Source organism: Rhinopithecus roxellana, chromosome 10 (genome assembly GCF_007565055.1).
Source record: "Rhinopithecus roxellana isolate Shanxi Qingling chromosome 10, ASM756505v1, whole genome shotgun sequence".
NCBI lineage: Eukaryota > Metazoa > Chordata > Mammalia > Primates > Cercopithecidae > Rhinopithecus > Rhinopithecus roxellana.
In genome coordinates this window covers 92,941,314-92,962,637 of record NC_044558.1, presented here as the reverse complement: position 1 = coordinate 92,962,637, position 21,324 = coordinate 92,941,314, and the positions used below count along the sequence as shown (strand labels likewise).

At 46.1% G+C, this 21,324-nt stretch overlaps 1 protein-coding gene across 8 annotated transcripts in view; it reads left to right on the top strand.

Annotated features, from left to right (window-relative positions):
- Nucleotides 1-21,324, top strand: part of RPH3A (rabphilin 3A) — a 333,538-nt gene that overhangs the window by 268,234 nt on the left and 43,980 nt on the right. For 7 of the 8 annotated variants that reach the window (XR_004059720.1, XM_030939664.1, XM_030939666.1 and 4 more), the window contains one exon: nucleotides 10,040-10,186. The exons of the other annotated variant lie outside the window; for it this stretch is intronic. Coding sequence is in view for 6 of the 7 variants with exons in the window: in XM_030939664.1 (XP_030795524.1) it covers nucleotides 10,040-10,186 (147 nt within the window). In the remaining variant the exon portion in view is untranslated. The remainder of the gene's footprint in view (nucleotides 1-10,039; nucleotides 10,187-21,324) is intronic. 8 annotated transcript variants of the gene reach the window in all.

Here is a 21,324-nt window from a genome sequence, read left to right as displayed (position 1 = left end):
ATAGAATCACAGTGAACTGTGGAGCACAAAGACAGTCACCTAGCTCAGACCTGAGGGTGATGAGGGGAGAGCTTCCTGGAAGAAGTGATGTGTAAGCTGAGACCAGGAGAGGGAGGAGAACTATGTGGAGGAGACAGAGGAGCTGCCAGTGGGGGAGACGGCATCTACCAAGCCCAACCATAAGAGACAACATGGGATTTTATAAGAACAGAATGGAATTCAGTCTGGCTAAAAAGGTTAACAGGATCCCCAGGTCCCCTTGGCATTCTGAGGACGTGGAGGACCCACAGCATCCCTTCTGCACCCCCCCATTAGTCTGGATGGGGTAAATTTCATCCAAAGGGGCCTTTATACCAGCTGGGCATGGGCAAAACATTCTGTGGTGTAGCTGCCCCTCCTTTCCTTCAGGATTCATTAAAATCCCATTCACTCTGCTCTAAAGAGACTTCCTGCAGACACCTGCCCATGTTGGCATCCAAGGGGAAGGGAGGGAGAGAAGAAGAAAGAAAAGAAAAAGGATTAATTTTCTGCACACCTCTGCTGTTGAATGCTTCAGAACTTTCATGCCCCGACAGCTTTTCTATCATCCCACTCCTTTAGGGAATTATAATTTATTAATAGGGACATCTGGCAAGTATTTATTATGTGACTATTGTGTGCATGCAATGAAGAATCAAGGTGGGAGGCAGGAAAGATATGGGAGGCTGCCCTTCGCAGTATTTCAAGGGGAAACATCTATGAGGGGCTTCCATCTGGAGTTGGGGCTAATTTCCTTTTGTGTCGGGGTCCACTGATGCTGGCCTTGGTGAGTGGCTTCATTCTGACCCCGTCATGGTGCACCTGAGCAGGTGCCTTCTGGTAGCAGATGAAGCACATCGAGAAGGCTGGTTTCTCAAGTCCTGGACCATCCTCTCTCCACTCATGATTCTCGGCAATTCTCTTTCTCCTTGTGAGTCTCAGGCATCTGGGAAAATGAGCAGGTTACCTACAGTGGTCTTTAGACTTTTTCTTAGCAGTGAAAGTCTTTCTTTGAATAATACTTTATTCAGAAGCCAAATATTTGAGACAGATAAGAGTGGAGCTGGATAAAGACCTTTAGTGGCTGAAAGCATTAAAAATAGTATGGTAAACATTATACAACTGGAATTTAACATAATGCTAAACTGTAAAATAAGTGTAGGAAGTCTAACAAGTTTCACTCTTTTTTTTCTTTCTTTCTCTTTTTTTTTTTTTTTTTTTTTTTTTTTGCCATGGTGAAAAATGTATCAGTTAGCTTTTGCTGTGTAACAAACCATCTTAAAATTCAGTGGCTTAGAACAGTTACTTGTTCTCAGGCATCTGGGCTTGGTAACTGACTCTGTGGACTTTGGCTAGGCTCATTGATGCATCAAAGGGTTGGCTGATCTAAGATGACCATGTCTGGAATGATACATTTCTTCCAACATGATGTCACATGCGTCACCTTCCAACAGGATATCCTGAGTTTTCCCATGGTGATGGCAGGGTATGAGAGTAAACAGAAACACACAAGGCCTTTGGAGGCATTACCTCTGGGCTAGTGCAACATCACTCCCCTGCATTCTATTGCCCACAGCAAGTCCTAAGTCTGGGCTAGATTTAAGGAGTAGCAAAATAGATGCTAGAGCCAGGCGTGGTGGCTCATGCCTGGAATCCTAGCACTTTGGGAGGCCGACGTGGGCAGATCGCTTGAGGTCAGGAATTCAAGACCAGCCTGGCCAATATGGTGAAATTCTGTCTCTATTAAAAACACAAAAAACTACCTGGGCATGGTGGTGCACGCCTGTAGTCCCAGCTATTCAGGAGGCTGATGCAGGAGAATTACTTAAACCCAGGAGGTGGAGGTTGCAGTGAGCCAAGATTGTGCCACTGCACTCCAGCCTGGGCGACCAAGTGAGACACAATCTCAAAAAGAAAGAAAAGAAAATAGACCCTGACTTTTTGGTGATCAATTTCAAATTCACATGGCATAGGGCATGTATACAGAGAAGAGTGAAATATTGGGGCCATCCTTACAATAAACCACATTTCATGCTTTTACTAAAATACTAAATATTAATTTTTTTCCCCAATGTTTGTCTCTTTTTTTCTTTCTAAATTTAAAAATTTTTTTATTGACATAAAATGGTTTACATATTTTTGGGGTACATGTGATATTTTGGTACCTATACACAATGTGGAATAATCAACTCAGGGTAATTGAAATACATATCACCTCAAACATTTATCATTTCTTTGTGTTGAGAACATTTTAATTCTAATCTTCTAGTTATTTTGAATATACAATAAAATATTGTTAATTATAGTCATCCTATTCATTGTACTACCAAATATTAGATCTTATTCCTTCTATCTATGAGTACTTTTGTACCCATTAACCATCCCGACTTTATTCCTTCCTCTCCTGGAAATGCAAATTCTCAAGTCCCACCCCAGACCTTCTGAACCCAAATTTCTGCAAAGGGCCCAGAAATCTGCATTCTGGCTAGCTCGCCAAGTGAATCTTAGGCATGCTAAACTTTGAGAAGTGATGAACTCTATCACAGGCCACCCCTCTGCACTGCCCAGAGGCTTTTATAGGTTCAGACCAGTACCCAGATAGGGTTTACATTATCTTTTCCCAGTAAAGGTGTTTAGGTTCTAGAGTGGACAGTAAAGTGCCTTCTAAAATAAGAGGTGTATTTTGGGTAGGGGCATACAACCAATTCCCTGCTTCCACCTCAAAGGCAGCTCTGAGCATTTCTTCCTGCAGCCAGGACGTGGCACATTGTTCTTTGCAGATTAGCCAGCGGTAGACAGGTCCTAGAGAGCCCCCAAGTTCTTCATCATCTGGGAGAATGTGCTTGTTTCCATCCCCATTCACATCACACATACCATCAGCATTTTAAGCCAGTGATGGGCTTTTGGTGTCTCTATACTTTACGTTCCCCTAATTAGATCAATCTACTGTGATGCTCAGAATGAAGCCCTATTAAGCTTCATGTGGTGATGCACACCTCTAGTCCCAGCTACTTGGAAGGCTGAGGTGGGAGGATTGCTTAAGCTCAGGAGCTCAAATCCAGCATAGACAACATAACAAGACCTTGTCTCTTAAAAAAAAAAAAAAAAAAAAAAACAAAAAAAAAAAAAAAAAAAAAAAAAACCTCATTGGAAAAAATATACAAACAAAAAAGATATTTGGAACCGACAGTCAAAAGTTCCTGAGATTCAAGCTTCCTCTAAACTGAAGAGCCACGAATAATTAAGATGGGGGGGCAGGGGGTCTGGAAGAGTTGACTATGGCCTGGGAGATAGAACGTGAGATTGGACCATCTGGCTGCCTTTTATTTTTTTTTAATTTTATTTTTATATTTATTTATTTATTTATTTATTTATTTATTTATTTATTTATTTTTGAGGCAGAGTCTTGCTCTGTCGCCCGGACTGGAGTGCAGTGGCCGGATCTCAGCTCACTGCAAGCTCCGCCTCCCGGGTTTACGCCATTCTCCTGCCTCAGCCTCCCGAGTAGCTGGGACTACAGGCGCCCACCACCTCGCCCGGGGTTTCACCGTGTTAGCCAGGATGGTCTCGATCTCCTGACCTCGTGATCCACCCGTCTCGGCCTCCCAAAGTGCTGGGATTACAGGCTTGAGCCACCGCGCCCGGCCGTGGCTGCCTTTTAGAAAGGCAGGATAGCATGGTGGCTCAGAGCACAGGACATCCCCCCGGAGATGGCTTTGCTACTTCAAGCTGTGTGGCCTTAGGCAAGTGATTAACCTCTCTGAACCTTGATATACTCGAGAGGAGAATAATGTTTACCTCAAAAGTATTGCAAAAATTCAATAAGACGTAAATGTAAACCCTATGACATAAATATTATGATTAACTCCATTTGACAGATGGAGATTAGAGTCCAGAGAGATAAAATCCTTTCCCCTAAGTCACACAGTGCCAGGGTTTGAATGCAGATTGTTCTGAATCTAAAGCTCGAGTTTGATTTGTTTTGTTTTGTTTTGCTTTGTTTTCCATTGCATCCTAATATCTCAGTAGATTCTGGTCTGGGGTTAGTGTATCCGATTGAGAAAGGAAATCTGGGAGCTGCAGGAAGGATTGGTCCAGGAAGTGTGTTTCTGAAAGTTCATTTTCTCCAGCATTCATTCCTGCCACTTAAAGTCAGCTAGGTTAGTTGGTCTCTCTCCTATCTCTCTCTCTCTCTCTCTCTCTCTCTCTCTCTCTCTCTCTCTGTCTCTGTCTCTGTCTCTGTCTCTCTGTCTCTCTCTCCTGAATAGCTAAATCAACTAGGCTCATGTTTGTGCAGATGCGCAAGGAATTGATTTGGACACTCCTACTACCATGGCTTTAAGGTGTCAAAGAGCTTCCTGATTTCAAATGCCAGTCAGTGATCCAGGCTGCACATTTTGTTTCATTCCATTGGTTTCTTCCCACCGTGGGTCATTGTCTTCCCATCTGTCTTCCCTACTCCTCCCTATCAGAACATTCTATTCATTCATTCTTTCTTTCATTCAGATTCAGTGCCCACTATATGTGCAGTGCTATTAGGTAATTTTTCACTGAATTGCCACTGTGGCAAGGATTTGAGACACAGTTTCATACCAAAAATATTTAATAAGAAGAAAAAGAAAACACAAGTTCACCTTTTTGGAGCATTTACCACGTCCTAGGATCTACGCTAAACACTTTTTATACATGGTCTAGTTGACCCTCATATGAGCTTGATGAACTCACTAGTACGTATTCCCTTTAACAGATGAGGAAACTAAGACTCAGAGATGCTATGTAACTTGTTCCTAAGGTTGCACATCTAGGCAGGGCAGTGCCAGAAAAGAAATTGGAGCTATATGACCCCAAAGCCTACTCCTGCATCCCCTCTCTTAGGTTACTGTATCTTCATAGCAGCCAGGGCTGTCATTGTAAGCAGCCACCAGGTCTGCTTAGGTTGAAGGGCTACTCTGCCAGCAGCTAGCTAATGAGTTGCTGTGAAAAATGCCAGCACCCATCTGGAGAGGCAGTCCCACGAAACTGTGGAGCACATCTCAGTTTGCTTGCAAACTTCCCGGTGCAATTCATCCCTCACTAAAAAGTTAGGGCATCCTGGTAGATTAAGAGCATGGTCACAATAGCAAGGGCTGCTGTTTCCTGGGCACTTGGCATGCACTTTCATATTTAATCTTCCCAAGGGCCCTGTGATGCATGCCCTATTAACAATCTCAATTAATAGACCAGGAAACTGAGGTTCAGAGCAGAGCAGAGGCCCAGCACATACTGCCAACAAGTGTCAGACCCAGGATTCCACTCATTAACTCTGCCAAGTCAACAAGGGTTCAAATTAGCACATAGTAGGCCCGCTGGGTATTTTCTGGATTGGATACAATTCTCTAACTTGTCCAAGGGGAACAATACTTTGGTCTCTGGCTTCAGTCTTTAACAAGATCCCAGCACTGGACTCTGGCTCTGGTCTTAAGGACACAGAGCTGCCATCCTGTGTCCAGAAGCCCTTGGCAAGGGTCTTATCCCAAGGACCCGATTCTTGATGACCTCGTGCTCACATCGCTCCTCGACTCAGGAAGACCTAGACAAGCCCATTCTGTCCCCTGAGAGCAAAAGCTTTGGTCTGAAAAACTGATCTTGTTTCTGTCTGTTTGCTTCTGGAATTAAAACATGAAAATCCACAGGAGGCTTGCAGGTTCCCACTGAGACCAATCGGTGACATTTTCGAACATGATGAGCTGTTTGTCAACTACGTGTTCTGGAGCAGAGGATGGGGGAAGGGTTTGGAAAGGTGCCAGCAGCCTCCAACAGGGCTGCTCATCTGCAGTCTGCAGATGGAGGCAATTATCCTAGGCGGGGCCTCTCGGGGACCCCCAGCCCTGCTTATGTCTCTGGAGCCATGTGTGTTCAGATGCTTGCATTTCCTGTGCACGATAACACTGGCAATGGTGTGGTGGTGGGGTGTGAGCCATTGACTTCAGGTCAGGTGGCTCCTGACCAGATTGTGAGCTGCAGGAATGTGTCCTTGGAGAGTCTTCACTAGGGACTAGGCCTAGAATCTCACATGTGTTCAGTCTTGGTCACTGAGCTGCTTTGTAATGGCAGAAAATAAAGGAGGATCAACAGAGAAATCCAGAAAGAGATGCGGCAGCAAATAAGGGAGAATAGAGGCAGGTGAAGTGTCCATTTCCATGGAAAACTGATGAGACTTCGAAGTGGCTGAATTCCGTTATGACTGGGGCTCTTTGGGAAGGGTAGGTGATCTTCATTATACAGGAGTCCACTGTATCCTTTAAAAGTAATAGGAAGAAACAGCAGGCTGAGGGGCATTGGCACACCAAATGGAAGATCTTCCCAACAGCATGGCACAGACTCTGCATAAAGAGAGTGAGGCCTCCATCACAGGAGGCATTCAAGCAAGGATGAAAGGATATCTGCCAGGAATGCCACAGCAGGCAGACTTCAAAGTGATCCCCACCTCTTGGTGTTCATGCCTTTGTGTAATGCCCTGACCCTGAGTGTGGGCAGGACCTGAGCCTTGCTTCTAGCCTATAGAATACAGCAAAGGGGATGAGCTGTCACTCTTGGGATCACATTATGTTATATAAGACTCTGTCTCGGGTGACAGGAGCTAGAGATTCTCCTTGTGGACTTGATGAAGGAAGTGGCCCACACAATGGGATCAGAGAGGTCCACATGATTAGGAAATGTAGGCAGCCTCTAGGACCTGGGGTAGGGACTCTCTCAATAGCCAACAAAAGGCCATGGCCCTGGGTCATACAGCTGAGAGCAAATTAATTCTGCCAATGAATTTTTGCTTAGAAGCTAATTCTTCCCCTCTCAAGCCTCCAGATGAGAACACGGCCCAGCCCATACCATGATTGCATCCTTGTGAAATCCTGAGCGGAAGACCCGGTTAAGCCAAGCCCAGACTCCTGACCCCCAGAAACTGAGAAAATAAATGTGTGTTAGTTTAAGCCCCTACATTTGTAAGAATGTGTCATGCAGCAATAGAACATGAATCCAGACACTGTGGGGAGGGTGCTACCAGTCTGTCTCTATCCTGCTGGACTGGGTTTCCTAGTTATCTGATAACAAATCATCTCAAAAAAGTGGCTTAAAGTTACAGAAACCATGGATTATCCCTCACAGTTTCTGTGAGTAGGAATTGGAGGGTGGCTTGGCTGGGCAGCCCTGGCACAAGGTCATTCATACAGCTGCAGACATGTCACCTGGGGCAGCAATTATCTGAAGGCTTCATAGGGGATCGAGGAGCCACTCACATAGCTGGCAGTTTGGTGCTAGCTGTTGGCTGGGGGCCTCAGTTCCCCTCCAAGTGGGCCTCTCCACGGAGCTGTTTGAGTGTCCTCACAACAAGGCAGCTGGCCATGTGGATGCTTCAGTGTCTTTTATGATTTGGAAGCCACACAGCGTCACTTCCACTGTATTTAGTTGGTCACACCAGATCAGCCTTGATTCAGCATGGGAGGGGACCACACACAGGAGAGTAGGAATAACAGGAGGCAGGGACCTCTGGGGACCATCCTAGAGGCTGGTCATCATACTGGTCTTCTTTCCCTCCAGCATGCTGCCTGCTTGCTCTACTCCAGCTTTTGCAAAGAAAGTTTGGTGCCCTTTGCCAGACTCAATCTCTCCCCTACCTTCCATCACCGCTTCAGCTTATCTTTGAGGTCTCAGCAGAAGTCAGCCATAGCATTGTGGGGCCCAAAGCTTATATACTTAAGGGGCCCTCTTCAAGATCAAAAACAGAAAACCACCTTGCTTCTGCAAACTTTCCTAATCACATGACCATTGCTAGGGCCCATCCTAGGGCCTCAGGAGGTGCCTGTGCAAACAGGGGGCCCCAAAGCTTCATCTTCACCAGGATCACAATGAATTCACCTCACTTCCTCAAGAAGTTCTGCCCAGTCTCTAAGATGAGTAACCTCCATTGCTTCAGTCTCCCTGCATGTCACCTGTATAATTAGGCATTTAACATCTCCTTTGGCCACCAGGGACCAGGTGTTATTCAAAACCTCTTTCTATGTACTTGCTGTCAGAGAATGATCTAAATGCCATGGACACAATAGAGAACCAGGGCCAGACAAGCTCCGTGCCATCCTGTAATCTATGTTCTGGTGGGAGATAAAGGGGTAATAAATATATAACAAGAAAAAATTTGAAAGATAACTTCAGCTAGAGACGGGTGCAATGCAGAAAGTGAACCAGGGCAATAAGAGATCAAAGGCAGCCTTTCTGAGACCAGGATGATGAGAGGGAAGATCCAGGGAGATAAGTGTCCTGGCAGGGGAAACAGCAAGCGCAAAGGACCTGAGACAAAAAGAAGACTTGGGTGTTTAAGACTGAGCAGAGAGGCCAGTGCAGCTGGAGCCTAGTGACCAGGGGAAGCAAGGGGCAATGAGGACAGAGGGATAGGTAAAGGACAGACCAGGTAGGACTTTGCAGAATAAGCAAGAAGTCTGGATTTTATTTTATTAAGGTAAAATTCACACACCATAAAAGTAATCACTGTAAAGCCTATAATTCAGTGGCATTCAGTATCTTCGCAATGTTGTGCAGCCATCACTTCTGCCTAGTTCTGAGTTTTATTCTAAGTCAATGAGACACCACTGGAAAGTTCTGAGCAAGGGGTTTGAGCAGTGTTAGCATGTGCTCATCCCAGAGGTGTCCCATCCAAGGCCACACATGGGAAGGCAAGGTGTGTTTCCAGCAGAATTTCCCCAGGCCACGTCCTCCTTCCCTTTCTGGAAACAAGATTTGCCCCAAGACATCTGCTTCCCTTTTCCTTCAAACTCTTCCTTCTCTGCTCTTCAGAGCAGGCTAGCTAAGGTGGGGGGATGGCAGAAGAAGGGGAGGAGGGAGGAAGATGGGCTTTTAATTTCCAGCCTCCAATGTCAAAAGGCAATTTCATGCCTGCTGCTGTGATTAGGCTAGCAGAAGGGACCAAGGCTGGCGGCTAATGCAGGGCTGGCTCCTAAGGATTCAGAGTTCCTGATTTTTTTCCCTCATAGGGACAAGAATTTCTAGCGGTGTTCAACCCTGCCTTACACTCCGGTGATACACCTCAGAGCCTTGGGGCGTGGACCATGGTGTTAGTGGAGAGGATACTAATTTGTCATAGACCACAGCCTTAACTCTGCTCCCAGCAGCCTCTGATTCTCTGAACCACTGCTGGGCACAGGTCCCGTTCTTTCCATCTCGTGGAGGGTAAATATGCAGGATGCTCGGATCTGAATCCTGCCACTGCCACTTGTCAGCCACACAACCTTGGGCAAGTGCTCTAATTTCTCCTTGCCTCAGCCTTCTCACCAGGAAATAAGGACATGAACAGCCCCTGCCTTGTAGGGGTGATGTGAGGATTAAATGAGGTAATGCAGGCACACGGGGGACTTGCATGAGAGATAATAAGCTGATGCGGTCACACAGTGGGCATGTGTGAGAGATAATTAGGTAATGTGGGCACCAATAGATGTTATGTCAGTGTTCGCTTAAAAAGAAAAGAAAAGCCAAAAAGAACACAAGATAGAACCCAAAATGTTACAAGAGCCTTTGAGGCTGGAAGTCTAGACATTTATGTGAATTCAAGAGATTTTTACAACCTAGTTGGCAACCAGTTTAAACTTATTTTAAAACACTCTGTGGCCCCCAAAAGCCATCTCTCTGCCAGGCAGATGCTGTGGTCAACCTGGGACCCAGGGCTTCAGACTCTGCCTGTCAGGCTGACAGAAGTCTACTGTTCTAGAATCTTTTCTGAAATATCTTTACTCTCCAGGTTTCCATGAGCTTGCTTGAAAATGTCATGGAGCGTCTACTGTGTACTAAGCACATAAGCAAAATAAACTCATCAAAAGCCTAAGCGGGAAGTATGCGTGTCCCATTGCACAGAGGAGCAGACTGAGGCTCTGAGAGCTATAATCCTCATGCCCACAGTTTCCCAGGCAGTGAGTTTCCCAGCAGAAATTTGAACTACTATTTTCCCTCCACCCTCACACCTTCCCAAATTTCTTTTCAGGCTCCAGGCAGGCTGGTCCGTCCACCCCAGTGGTCAGCCTGACAGGCAGAGGAAGCAGGAAGAGCTGACCGATGAGGAGAAAGAAATCATCAACAGGGTGATCGCCCGAGCTGAGAAAATGGAAGAGATGGAGCAGGAGCGAATCGGGTGAGGCTTACACTTCCCATTCACCCCAGAGCCGCTGAGGCAGGAGGGTGTGCTGGGCCGGAGCAAGGCTTTGGCCTGGAACAGGGTGTGCTGGGCTGCCTCCGGGCTTTGCCATTTGTGACTTATGGGGCCACCTCCCTGCCCCCTCTCCGACTTCCCCACTGGCAGATGTGGGATCTTTGTTGCATGAGGTGGGAGAGCTGGGAGAAGAGAAAAGGGACTAGAGGAGAGAGTGGGCTGCGAGTGAGGAGTTTCTTGGCTGGGGCTGCATTGAAGAAGGGGCAGGGGGAGGTTATGGTGATAGGGAAAGGGGAGATGTCATTGGAGGCTTCAAGAAGTGGGGTGGGTGTGAGCATGAGGTGTCTCAGCTAATCACAGCTGCATAGGGATGTGTTCTAGAAATGAGAGCCATATAGGTGTCAGAAGGTACAGCTGAGGGCAAGGTTAGGAGGACAGAGAGTAGGTAAAAAAGAGTGTGTAAAAGAGAGAGCATGTTTGAAATTAGTTATACAGGACAATTGGAGAAACCAGTCCTATAAGGGTCAGACAGCATGTGAGTGAGGAAGCAGAGGTTAACCTGATGGGTCCGGACTCCAAGAACCCGGGGTCCCATGCCATGTCCCTACTTGCCTACTGTGGATCTTGGGCAAGTTGCTTGACCTCTCTGAGCCCCAGTTTGCTCACTGGCAGAATGGGGGAAATAACAGTAATTATCCTATAAGACTCTTGTAATCGTTGAGATGATGCATGCACAGTTTCTGACCCAGGCTCTGGTGACACTATGTGTTTAATAAATGGTAGGAAGGAGGGGAAAGTGGGGCTCAGAGGGAAGGGATAATGAAAACATGTTTGGGAGAGAAGCAAGGCTTATAAGAAGGATGTGTGATGAGTGGAAGAGAGTGACAAAATCAATGAGCAGGGCCAATACCAGAGAGCAAGGAGTGGCATGGGTGTGGGCTGGAGCTGAGGGACTGGGGAACATGTGGGGCATCATCAAGGTGGGAGAGTAACTTAGAGAAGGGAGTGAGGGTATGTGTTTGGGGAGCTTTTGGTATAAATGGAGACTTTGGCTGCCGGGATACAGAGAGGCCATTGAAGTAGTCTTCCTAGATCCAAATATCAAAACAGGAAATGGGAAGGCAGGATGCTGGAACACCACCGCCACCCTATGCCCTTCCCCAATCCCTCCTGCCGGGGACAGCCATTGCCAACTGCTTACAACGGTTTCAGGCACTGAGGTGCCTACTGATCTCCCTATCCAGACCCTCAGCCGGGGGTTAACGAGGTTCTTGGATGGAAAATGATGATCTGGGGATGCAGGAAGTGGATGCCTTTGATTTGATCCAGATAATTGCACTCAGGGCAGGCTGGGAAAATCAGAGGTGTTGTTGACAAGTGACAAACAAACCTCAGGATTTGTCAGAGGATGTGTCAGCTTCACACGTGACCCTCTGTCAGCCTCCTCAGGTGGTCACCAAGCAGATGGGTCTGAGAGGCTTGCTTATGGGGTTGGGTTTCTATTTTGCTTTGCTTTTTAAAAGATGTTTCAGGAGTGAAAAGTTCTCCAGGCTGGCAGTGTGTATGCGTGTGTGTATGCATGTATGCACGCATGTGTGCATGTATGTGCATGTGTGTGTGCACACGTGCATATATGTGTGTGCATGTATGTGTGTGCATATGTGTGTGTCTTCATACAGCGATGGGCCTCAGTCATGAGGGAAGGAAATGTATGTATGCTAAAGGTAAACAGTGAAAACAAGAACTCTGCTCAACCTTTTTCTTGCATGGCACTTATCACCAACTATCACATTTTATATTTCACATATTTTCTTTAACTATTGTATGTCTCTCCCCATTAGATTAAGATTCCTAAGGATAGATATTTTTGCCGGTTTTGTTCACTGCTGTATTCCCAAAGCCTGGTATATAACAGGTGCACAGCAAAATATTTGTGAGTGAATGAATGAACATGGAAGATGAGGCTGTCTCCCAACTTCTTTCTACGTTGCCTGTGGCCAAGAGGCTTGGGGGTTTATAGTCTTATCCAGGGTCCAAATTCCCAGGGAAAGTATTCTGACTGTCTTATGTCACATACTATCCCTTGTCCAATCAACTGCAGCCAGGCATGCCAAGCCCTGTTGTATCAACATGGCCACTGGGCTGCCTCTGGGGGTCAGGTTAAGGAGGTCTTTGTGGACTGAGCAGATCCCAGCTTAAATGATATAGAACAGGGTAAATGGGGTCCCTGTTTTATCTTCAATGCCCTGCTGTATTCTCCCTACCAACCTGGTGACATGGCGCAGAGCATTGTGGTTAAGAACTGGGGTTGCCAAGTCAGAGAGACCTCGGTCCAAATTCCAGTTCTGCCACTTACCCACTGCGTGCCCTTAGATAAGCCACTTTACCTCCCTGTGCCTCAGTTTCCTCATCTGCAAAATGGGGATAACATTATCACATACATCTGGGTGAGTATTTAATCAGCATGCAAAGGATTATTGTGGTGCCTTGTACAAAGTACATACTTAAATAGTGGCAATTATTTAATTGTGAGGTTTGTTTGTTTTTTTAATGAGAAAGCTGATTGTTGACACTAGCTGAAGCCTTTGTTCTAGAAGTCTGCCCTGAGACTCCTGTTTGGCAAGTCCTGAAACTCTAGCAGCCCCTGGCTTCCCCTGAAGGAGATTTGAGAGGCTTCCAGGGGAGCTTGGGCCAAGTCTTTGGTGACAGAATGTCCCTTTGCTGAGACAGTGTGTTTTCTGCCTGGCTTCCCAGAGTGGGGAGGACAGTCCCGGAAGATTCTGGCTGTGGTTGTTCCACAGTGCCCTTCCTGCAGCCAGCCCTTGCTGGTAGCATCGCCAGAGGCAAACCCAGTGCTATTTGTGTCTTATAAGCTCAAACCTGCCCTGATTACTGTTCCACCCACACTTCCCTGGGAGGGGATCAGAGAGCAGTCAGATGAAAGCCAAGTGAAACATCAGACATGGAGCCAAACTGAAAATGGGGGTGCTAACTGGGGCTCCCACTGCAGAACATGAGGATCTCAGTTAGTGAGCTCTGGGAATCTCAGTTTCCCCATCGATCAGATGACTCAGTCTCTTTCTCAGGATTCTTTCTGCGCAGACTCTACAGTATTTTGGGGGTGTCTGGTGAGGGGCCTCACACCCTATTGTTGGCTGTACCTCTCAGAGTAAATGAGCTCCTTCTATGTTAAAATTTCCCATGTAGCTCTGTCCCTTACTGGGTCTGGACATCAGCCCCATGATGCTGAATGTTCTTTTTTATTACCTGAGTGAAAGCTGTCTGGGAGAGTTATGAAATCACTGTCAATAAACATGATAAATAATCATCATGATGGGTGTCATTTATTAAGCACTTACTATGTGCCAAGCCCATGTCTAAAAACTTCATTTGAATTAACTCATTAACTGCTCCTCTCAACCCTGTCAAGTAAGCTATTATTATCCCCATTTTGCAGGTGAGGAAACTGAAGCTCAGCCAACTTAGGTTATTTGCCCAAGGTCATATGCAGGCAAGGTACACATCCCTATTTGGCTGACTCCCGGAACTATGCCTTTAAATGTCTCAGATGTTTCTCCTGAAGATGTGTTCCCAAATTCCTAGGCTCTGCAGAGCATGGAAATTTTAATTACTCAGGTTTGGAGGGGACATTTTGAGAACTAGAAGCTGAAACCCTTTCTGTGCTGGCCCAATGATTATTTCCAGCTCTTATTAACCTGTCCGTACCTTCCAAAGCTGCCAGGGATAGTCTGCGTGCTGCTGTGGTTCTGAGAGTTCCAGGAGAGAAATGCCCTCAGGCTTCCCAGGAAGCATTGCCTCCCTGGGGCAGTTTTGCAAGAGTTAGCTGCCGCAGGGAGTCCCAGGCCATGCACAGCAACCCAGAGCCGCTTCATTCTATGGAGCTCATGTACTTCTGCCAGGAGGAATCTAAATCTTCACTCACCACTTAGCTCACAACCCAGCTCTGTTCTCTTCAGCATCCCAGGAGGGAGAGAGGATGGCCAGAAGAGAAACTCATTAACCAACCTCATTTTGCCCCCACATTTCTTATATAAGTGCCAAGTGGGATTTCAGAGTTTATTTTGCATGCCCGACTGCTACAGACTTTCTATATTAGTTAGGACACTTTGCTTACAAGAAAGGAAACTAATTCCAGCTAGGTTGTTTCAGTCATCTATTGCAATATAACAAACCACCCAAAACTTTGTGGCTTAGAGCAAAACAGTGTATTATTTTTCATGATTTTATGGGTTAAGGATTCAGACAGAGCTCTGCTGGGCAGGTTTTCTGTTCCAGAGGACATGGGCTGGGTTTGCTCACTCAGCTGCATTCAGCCGGTGGTTGGGTTGGGCTGGAATGTACAAGAAAGCTTAATCCCCTGTCTGTACCTTGGTGCTCTTCAGATAGCCCCTCTCTTTGCATTTCATCCTTCCTTATTCATTAGTCTGGCCTGAGATCCTTTACATGGCAGTTGGACCCCAAGGGAACAAAGATAGGTATTGCCTGGTCTCTTAACAGTGAGGTCTGGAACTGGCAGGTATCACTTTCTATTGAGGACAGGAAATAGATCCTATCTCCTTATGTGATAACTGTCATGTGCATGCAGAGGAGGAAGGCATTACTGGTGGCTATCTTTATCCCATTATGCAGAAAAAGAAATTTAATATAAGGATTCATACATATCTCCAGGGATCTGAGGACAAGAACACAGCCTAGCCTCATGAAAGGCCTACTTCTCATCCCACATATTAGAAAATATAGCCATGCTAGCTAGAGCCTCCCAGTTTTTATAGCTCTTCTTAGTCTCAATCCCAAATTCCCAGGGAAGGAACTCTGATTGACCTAGCTCGCCTTAGATGCCTGCCCCTCATCCTATCAGCAATGGTCAGAGGTGCCAGGCTAGACACACGTGGCTGCTGAGTACTTCTCCTGAGCATAAAAGGGCCCCGTTGTGAGTTGCAAAGCCACACGTAGGTTACTCACAGGACTTTTAGAATGTATTAAGTTTGGAATTAGACATTTGCCTCCAAAATTGGTTTGCATTTCCACCTCTCTCCCTGGCATTGGTAAGGCCCTCTTTATCCTTACTCTGTTTCTCTCTGTCCAGAGCCTCTCAAAGGCATTTGCTCACATACGTTGCCTGTGAAGGGACTGGCAGCTGGGTGGATTCCATTCGAGGTCGGCTTCCTTAAACAGATGGGCCCAAAAAAGTAATTAGGATTTGTCATTAACCTTGGCATCCAGACGCCGTGATAGAGGAGGAAGTCAGAGAGACTTCTTGTTGACAGGATCTGTCGCACCCCTATCACCTTCCCATCTTGATTCCACCTTCTCCTGTGTTTTTGGCACATATTTTTTCCGAAATATGGACAGAGGGAGAAGTGAATAATGATGCCTGGAACTTGCTACGTCTAATTAGGCAGACATTTGTCCTATGACTTGACAAGTTGACCATAAGCCAGGTCATACTCTCCTCTTTCTAAAGGAGCACTCCTCTCCCACATTTAAACCTAAAGTCTTAAACCTTCTATGGATGGGAGTCAGGGACTTGGGGGCATTCTGATAATATCAACATATTTATGTATGTGTCTATGTGCATTTTTTTTCTCAAGAAACATAGATTTCATCAAGTCTGGGGGGACTCTGAACCTCCCAGTGTTGAGAATTATTGAGTAGTACCTCAGTTTTCTCAGGGATTGGACCAGTGCTTTTTCCAACGTCCAGCTAGCCCTAACATGTTACAGAATCTGTATGTGTAAGATGAAAATACGGCTGGGCATAGTAGCTCATGCCTGTAATCCCAGCACTTTGGGAGGCCGAGGCGGGGGGATCAATTGAGGCCAGGAGTTTGAGACCAGTCTGGCCAACATGGTGAAATCTCGTCTCTACTAAAAATACAAAAATTAGCTGAGTGTGGTGGCTCATGCCTGTAATTCCAGCTACACGGGAGGCTGAGGCACAAGAATCATTTAACTCAGGAGGCAGAGGTGGCAGTGAGCCGAGATCGTGACACTGCACTCCAGCCTGGGTGACAGAGCAAGACTCTGTCTCAAAAAAAAAAAAAAAGAAAGAAAGAGAGAAAGAAAGAAAGAAAGAAAAAAAGAAAGAAAGAAAGAAAGAAAGAAAGAAAGAAAGAAAGAAAGAAAGAAAGAAAGAAAGAAAGAAAGAAAGAAAGAAAGAAAGAAAGAAAGAAAAGACGTGCAACACATTAAGGAAAGTAACTTAACCCAATCATTTGGGGAATTAACATTTGGGGAATTTTTCTTTTTTCATACAAAAGCAAAGATTTTTTTACTTGGGAGGCTGAGGCAGCAGAATTGCTTGAGCCTGGGAGGCAGAAGTCTCAGTGAGCCACCTAGATCATACCACTGCACTCCAGCCTGGGCAACAGAGCAAGACTGTCTAAAAAAAAAAAAGATCAAAATAGAAGTTTTCTGGATTCCTTAATTAGCTCGATGCCTGCTATAAAAGACAGAACAAATACATGTTGAATGAATAATGTTTACTAAGTGAACCATAAACCCAACTAAGATGCTTATCAAATCACTTTACCCTTACAGCCTCCCTCATGGCCTCCCTGACCTCATCTGTAAAATGGGAAGTTGGACGGGGTAGTCTTCAAATCCCTCTAGCCCAGGGCTTCTCAAGTTCAGCACTATTTATGTTTTGGGACAGATAATCCTTTGTGTGGGGGCTGTTTTGTGCATTGTAGACTGTTCAGCAGCATCTCTGGTCTCTACCCACTAAGATGCCTGGTTTAACTCCCTACCCAGTTGCAACAACTAAAAATGTCTCCAGACACTGCTCAATGCCTCTAGGGGCAAAGTCACCCCCTGTTGAGAACCACTGCTCTAGCCCTTTTGTTGGTGGAGAAGGAATGGGAGATGAAATGGACTGCGATTTTTCGTGCAATCATACTCAACTTCTAGCAAAATAATCATAAGAAACTGCTTTTATTGGCATCATGTGCCAGCACTGTGCTCAGAGCTTTGTGTAGATTCATTTATGTAATCTTCACAGGAATCCTATGCAATAGAATATATTACAATCATTCCCATTTTACAGATGAGGAAACTGAAGAACAGAGAGGTTTAGCAGATTGCCCAGAGTCACACAGTTGATACGTGGTGGGACTGGGATTATAAATCCAGGCTGGCTGGCTCCAGGATTGGCTCCTATTCTGCTATTCCATAGAGAAACAAACACTTATTTCCAAGCCCTGTGCTAGGAACTTTCAAATATCACATATTTCCTTTAATCCTCATGATGTCCTCGCTGAGAGACAGACAATCATCTCTGCTTTACAGCTGAGTAAACCAAAGCTCAGGGAAGTTAAGCCACTTGCCCAGAGGCACACAGCCTTTATGTGGCCAAACCAGACTTTGAACTTGAATTTGTCTTTCCACTTTATCCTGTTGCTTTTGGGGAGTACAGGTGGGAAAGGCAACTGATGGATGATTTCGGGGATTCAGAGAAGTCAGTAATTACAGGGTATCTCAAACATTTATTGAAGTTAATTGATCGTTTCATATGTTTCTTCATTCAGTTGAACAGTTCATTCCTCTTTACCACAGTGACCCTTGGCCCCTTCAGGCCTCAGCACCACATTCTCCCAACTCTATTTTTCATGACAGGAAAGAGCAGGGAGAGGGGTCAGAAAGAACCCCAACCAAAGCACTGACATGAAACAAAGATTTCGTTCTAGCATCTGGGCAGCTGGACCTAACTTCCAGATTCAGTTCTTCCACTCTTGAGCTGTGTACACTTGGGCAAGTGAGTTCCGCTCTGTGTGCCTTGGTTTCCCCATCTGTAAAATGGGAGTGAATAATAGAGCTTCTCTCCCAGATTGTTGATGGCTTAAGGAAAACAATGCATATAGAGTACTTAGCACAGCACCTGGCACAGTAAACACTCCGAAACAGCAACCACAACTATTGCTGTTCCCGGGTTTGTCATGACACAGCACCTTGCCCAGCATGGACTGCACTAGCCCAGCTGAGCCCTCCAGTGGTCTTTCTTGGCTCCCTCGTCTCCAACTCTGAACCGAGGTGACCTCCTTCCCCAAAGTGCTGAGGCCCAGGCAGGAATCCCATTCACCAATCCCTCAAGGAGACAGATTGAGATCTAGGGGTCCCCAGGCAGTGACAGTAACAAACAACAGGGAGAATTAATGAGTCTGAAATGCACACGCCCTGCATGCCAGCATGTGGCTTCCTGACGGAGCAGCTCAGTCATTTAAGGACAGGTTCCTGAGAGACCCTGGCATTACAGCCTCAGGCCAGCCCCCATCAGAGCAGCCATTTCCCCACTCACAGCAGATGGTCCAATTTTGACTTCAGAAAGTGCCAACTTTAATAAACTCAACAGTAATATCCCCCACTTGGCAATTAGGGTGAGGTGAAGAGCGAGCAGGGATTCTGGAATTGATGGTGTGGTGTGTGGTGTGTGTGTGGGGTGTGTATGTGTGTGTGTGTGTGTGTGTGAGAGAGAGAGAGAGAGAGAGAGAGAGAGAGAGAGAGACAGAAAAAGAGGCAAAGATCAGAGAGAGACAGGAGGGACAACATGACATCGTACCCATTCTCCCACTTTGCTGCATTTTTCTGAATGGTGAAATCGTGGTCAACCACTGCTTCTAAAGGCAGCTGCTCTGGCTCCATCCCATGAGTTGGTGGAACCCCAGCTTTTAGCCATTTCCTCTGCTGATTCAGAGATTGGCACATAAACCCATCACACTGGGGTAAGCAGGGTGCAGGGTGTCTTTTCCAGCCTCTGCTGCACACCACATGAAGCCTACTTTCTGGTACAATTGTACATCCATTAACCTTTTCCTCAACATTCATCAAGATGTTGCAGCAGTACAGGAAAGCTCAAAAGTAGTTACTTGAAAGTTTCTGAGGTAGTTTGGGGCTTTTTGTGGGAGGTTGAGCATCAGAAATAAGCAGAGGTCGGTCCTCCACTGGGCTTACGGCCTTACTCGAAGAAGGCAGCTGATTGGATCTGATCTCTCTGCAAGAGCAGTGTGTGCAGACATGCATGTAAAAGTGTATTCTTGCATGTAGGTTCTAATCATACATGTGCGTGTGTGTGTGTATGTGCATGCATGCTCATAGCCGTATGTACACGTGCCTCTACAGGCATGCCTGTGGGTGTATATGTGTGGGCGCATGTGTCATCTGTGTGTCTGTGTGTGTGTGGGTGTGTTTGGTGATAGGCGCTTGAGTCCTATAAATTTCTAATCAATGCAGCCCCTTTAAAAGCTTTAGAAAGACAGATTTCACAGGCAGATGATAGCATCCTGGATACCCAGAAAAAATGTGAGTACCGAGATGTATAAAACCCACAAATTTCCAGAATAAATAATTAGCAGCAACCATTACTGAATCGTTACCATGTTCTGGGCATTTTACAAACTAAAAAAAACTATCTCATTTTACCTTTGCAACAATCCTAAGAGGTAAGGGCTTTGTTTTCCCTAATTTACAGATAAAGAAATTGAAGCTCGGAAAGGTTAAGTAGCTTTCCTGGGGTCACAGAGCTAGGAAGTGGCAAAGTCCAGATATGGGGCCAGGCAAGCTCACTCCAGAATTGGCACCCCAACCCCTGCATCATAACTGCTTCCTACTACTAAATCCTGAAAGTGTGCACGTCTGCAGGAGTGTGTGTGTGTCTGTGTCTGTGTTGGCATGCCTGTGTATAGGGAGTCTACACTTTCTTGGGGCTGCATGTAAATACCTGAAGAAAGCGATTGGAACTTCACAGAGTTAAAAGCTTGACTTGTCTGACATCCACAGCCAGTCAGGGAGGAATTGTTCTGCAGAGGACGGCTAAAGTTGGTTTCAGACCCAAATCAGGCTCTGGGTGACTTGATGGGGCAAAAATGTGGGTGTGGCAGGCAAAACAATGACCTCCCCCAAAATGTCCACATTCCAATCCCCGGAGCTTGTGCGTATGTTACCTCCAGTGGCAAAAGGGTCTTTGCAGATGTGATAGTTGTGAATCTTGAGATGGGGAGATTATCCTGGATTATCCAGATGGACCCCATGTCATCACAAGGGTTTCCTGTGAGAGGGAACAGGAAGATCAGAGTCACGGAGAGATTAAAAGATGCCCTACTGCTGGTTTTGAAAATGGAGGAAGGGGCCATGAGCCAAAGAATGCAGCTGACTTCTAGAAACTGGAAAAGGCCCGGGAACAGATGCTCTCCTAGAGCCTCCAGAAGGAATGAAGCCCTGTCAACGCCTCGACTTTAGCCTTGACCTCTAGAGCTGTTAAGATAAATGTATATAGTCTAAGCCCCTAAGTTGTGATAGTTCATTCCAGCAGCCACAGAAAGCTAATACAGCGAGTGATTCCTTGAAACCTGCTGGCATGCAGTGGCATTTTGTGGCCCTCCTTCTGATATGCTCTTTTACCACCATTGAGTTAGACCCATTTGGACCAACCTTGTAGTTTCAAAGGACCTGATCAGCTCCATGTGTGGAGAAAGACCAGAAACCTGCTTGCTTCATTCCACCTGGAACAGCTGCTGCATCTGAAACTCTTACTGTACCAAGCCTCCCAAGGGCTCCATTCATTTGTTCAAGTGTTGTCTCTAAATGGGGCTGGGTGTGGTATCTAATACCTGTAATCCCAGCACTTTGGGAGGCTTTGGTGGGAAGATTGCTTGATTGAGCCCAGGAATTCAAGACGAGCCTAAGCAATATAGTGAGACCTCATCTCTATAAAAAATAAAAAATAATAGCTGGACGTAGTGGCACGCACCTGTAGTCACAGCTACTTGAAAGGCTGAGGCGGGAAGATTGCTCGAGCCCAGGAGTTTGAGGCTGCAGTGAGCTATGGTCAAGCCACTGCACTCCAGCCCGGGTGACAGAGCTAGACCCTGTCTCAAAAAAAAAAAGGGGCGGGGTGGGAAGTTGAATCTCCTCCACTGAAAGCCCTTGCATGCTGTCCCATCACTCTTCAATAAAAGGCCCTGCACGGAGTGGTCCCTACCATCTCTCCAGCCTCATCTCCCACCATTCAGCCTCCCAGCCATGCTGAGCACCTCTCACTTTCTTCACATATGCTATTCCTTGGTTCCTCTGAGGACCCGTCCTGACTGTTCGTGTCTCTCTCTTGTG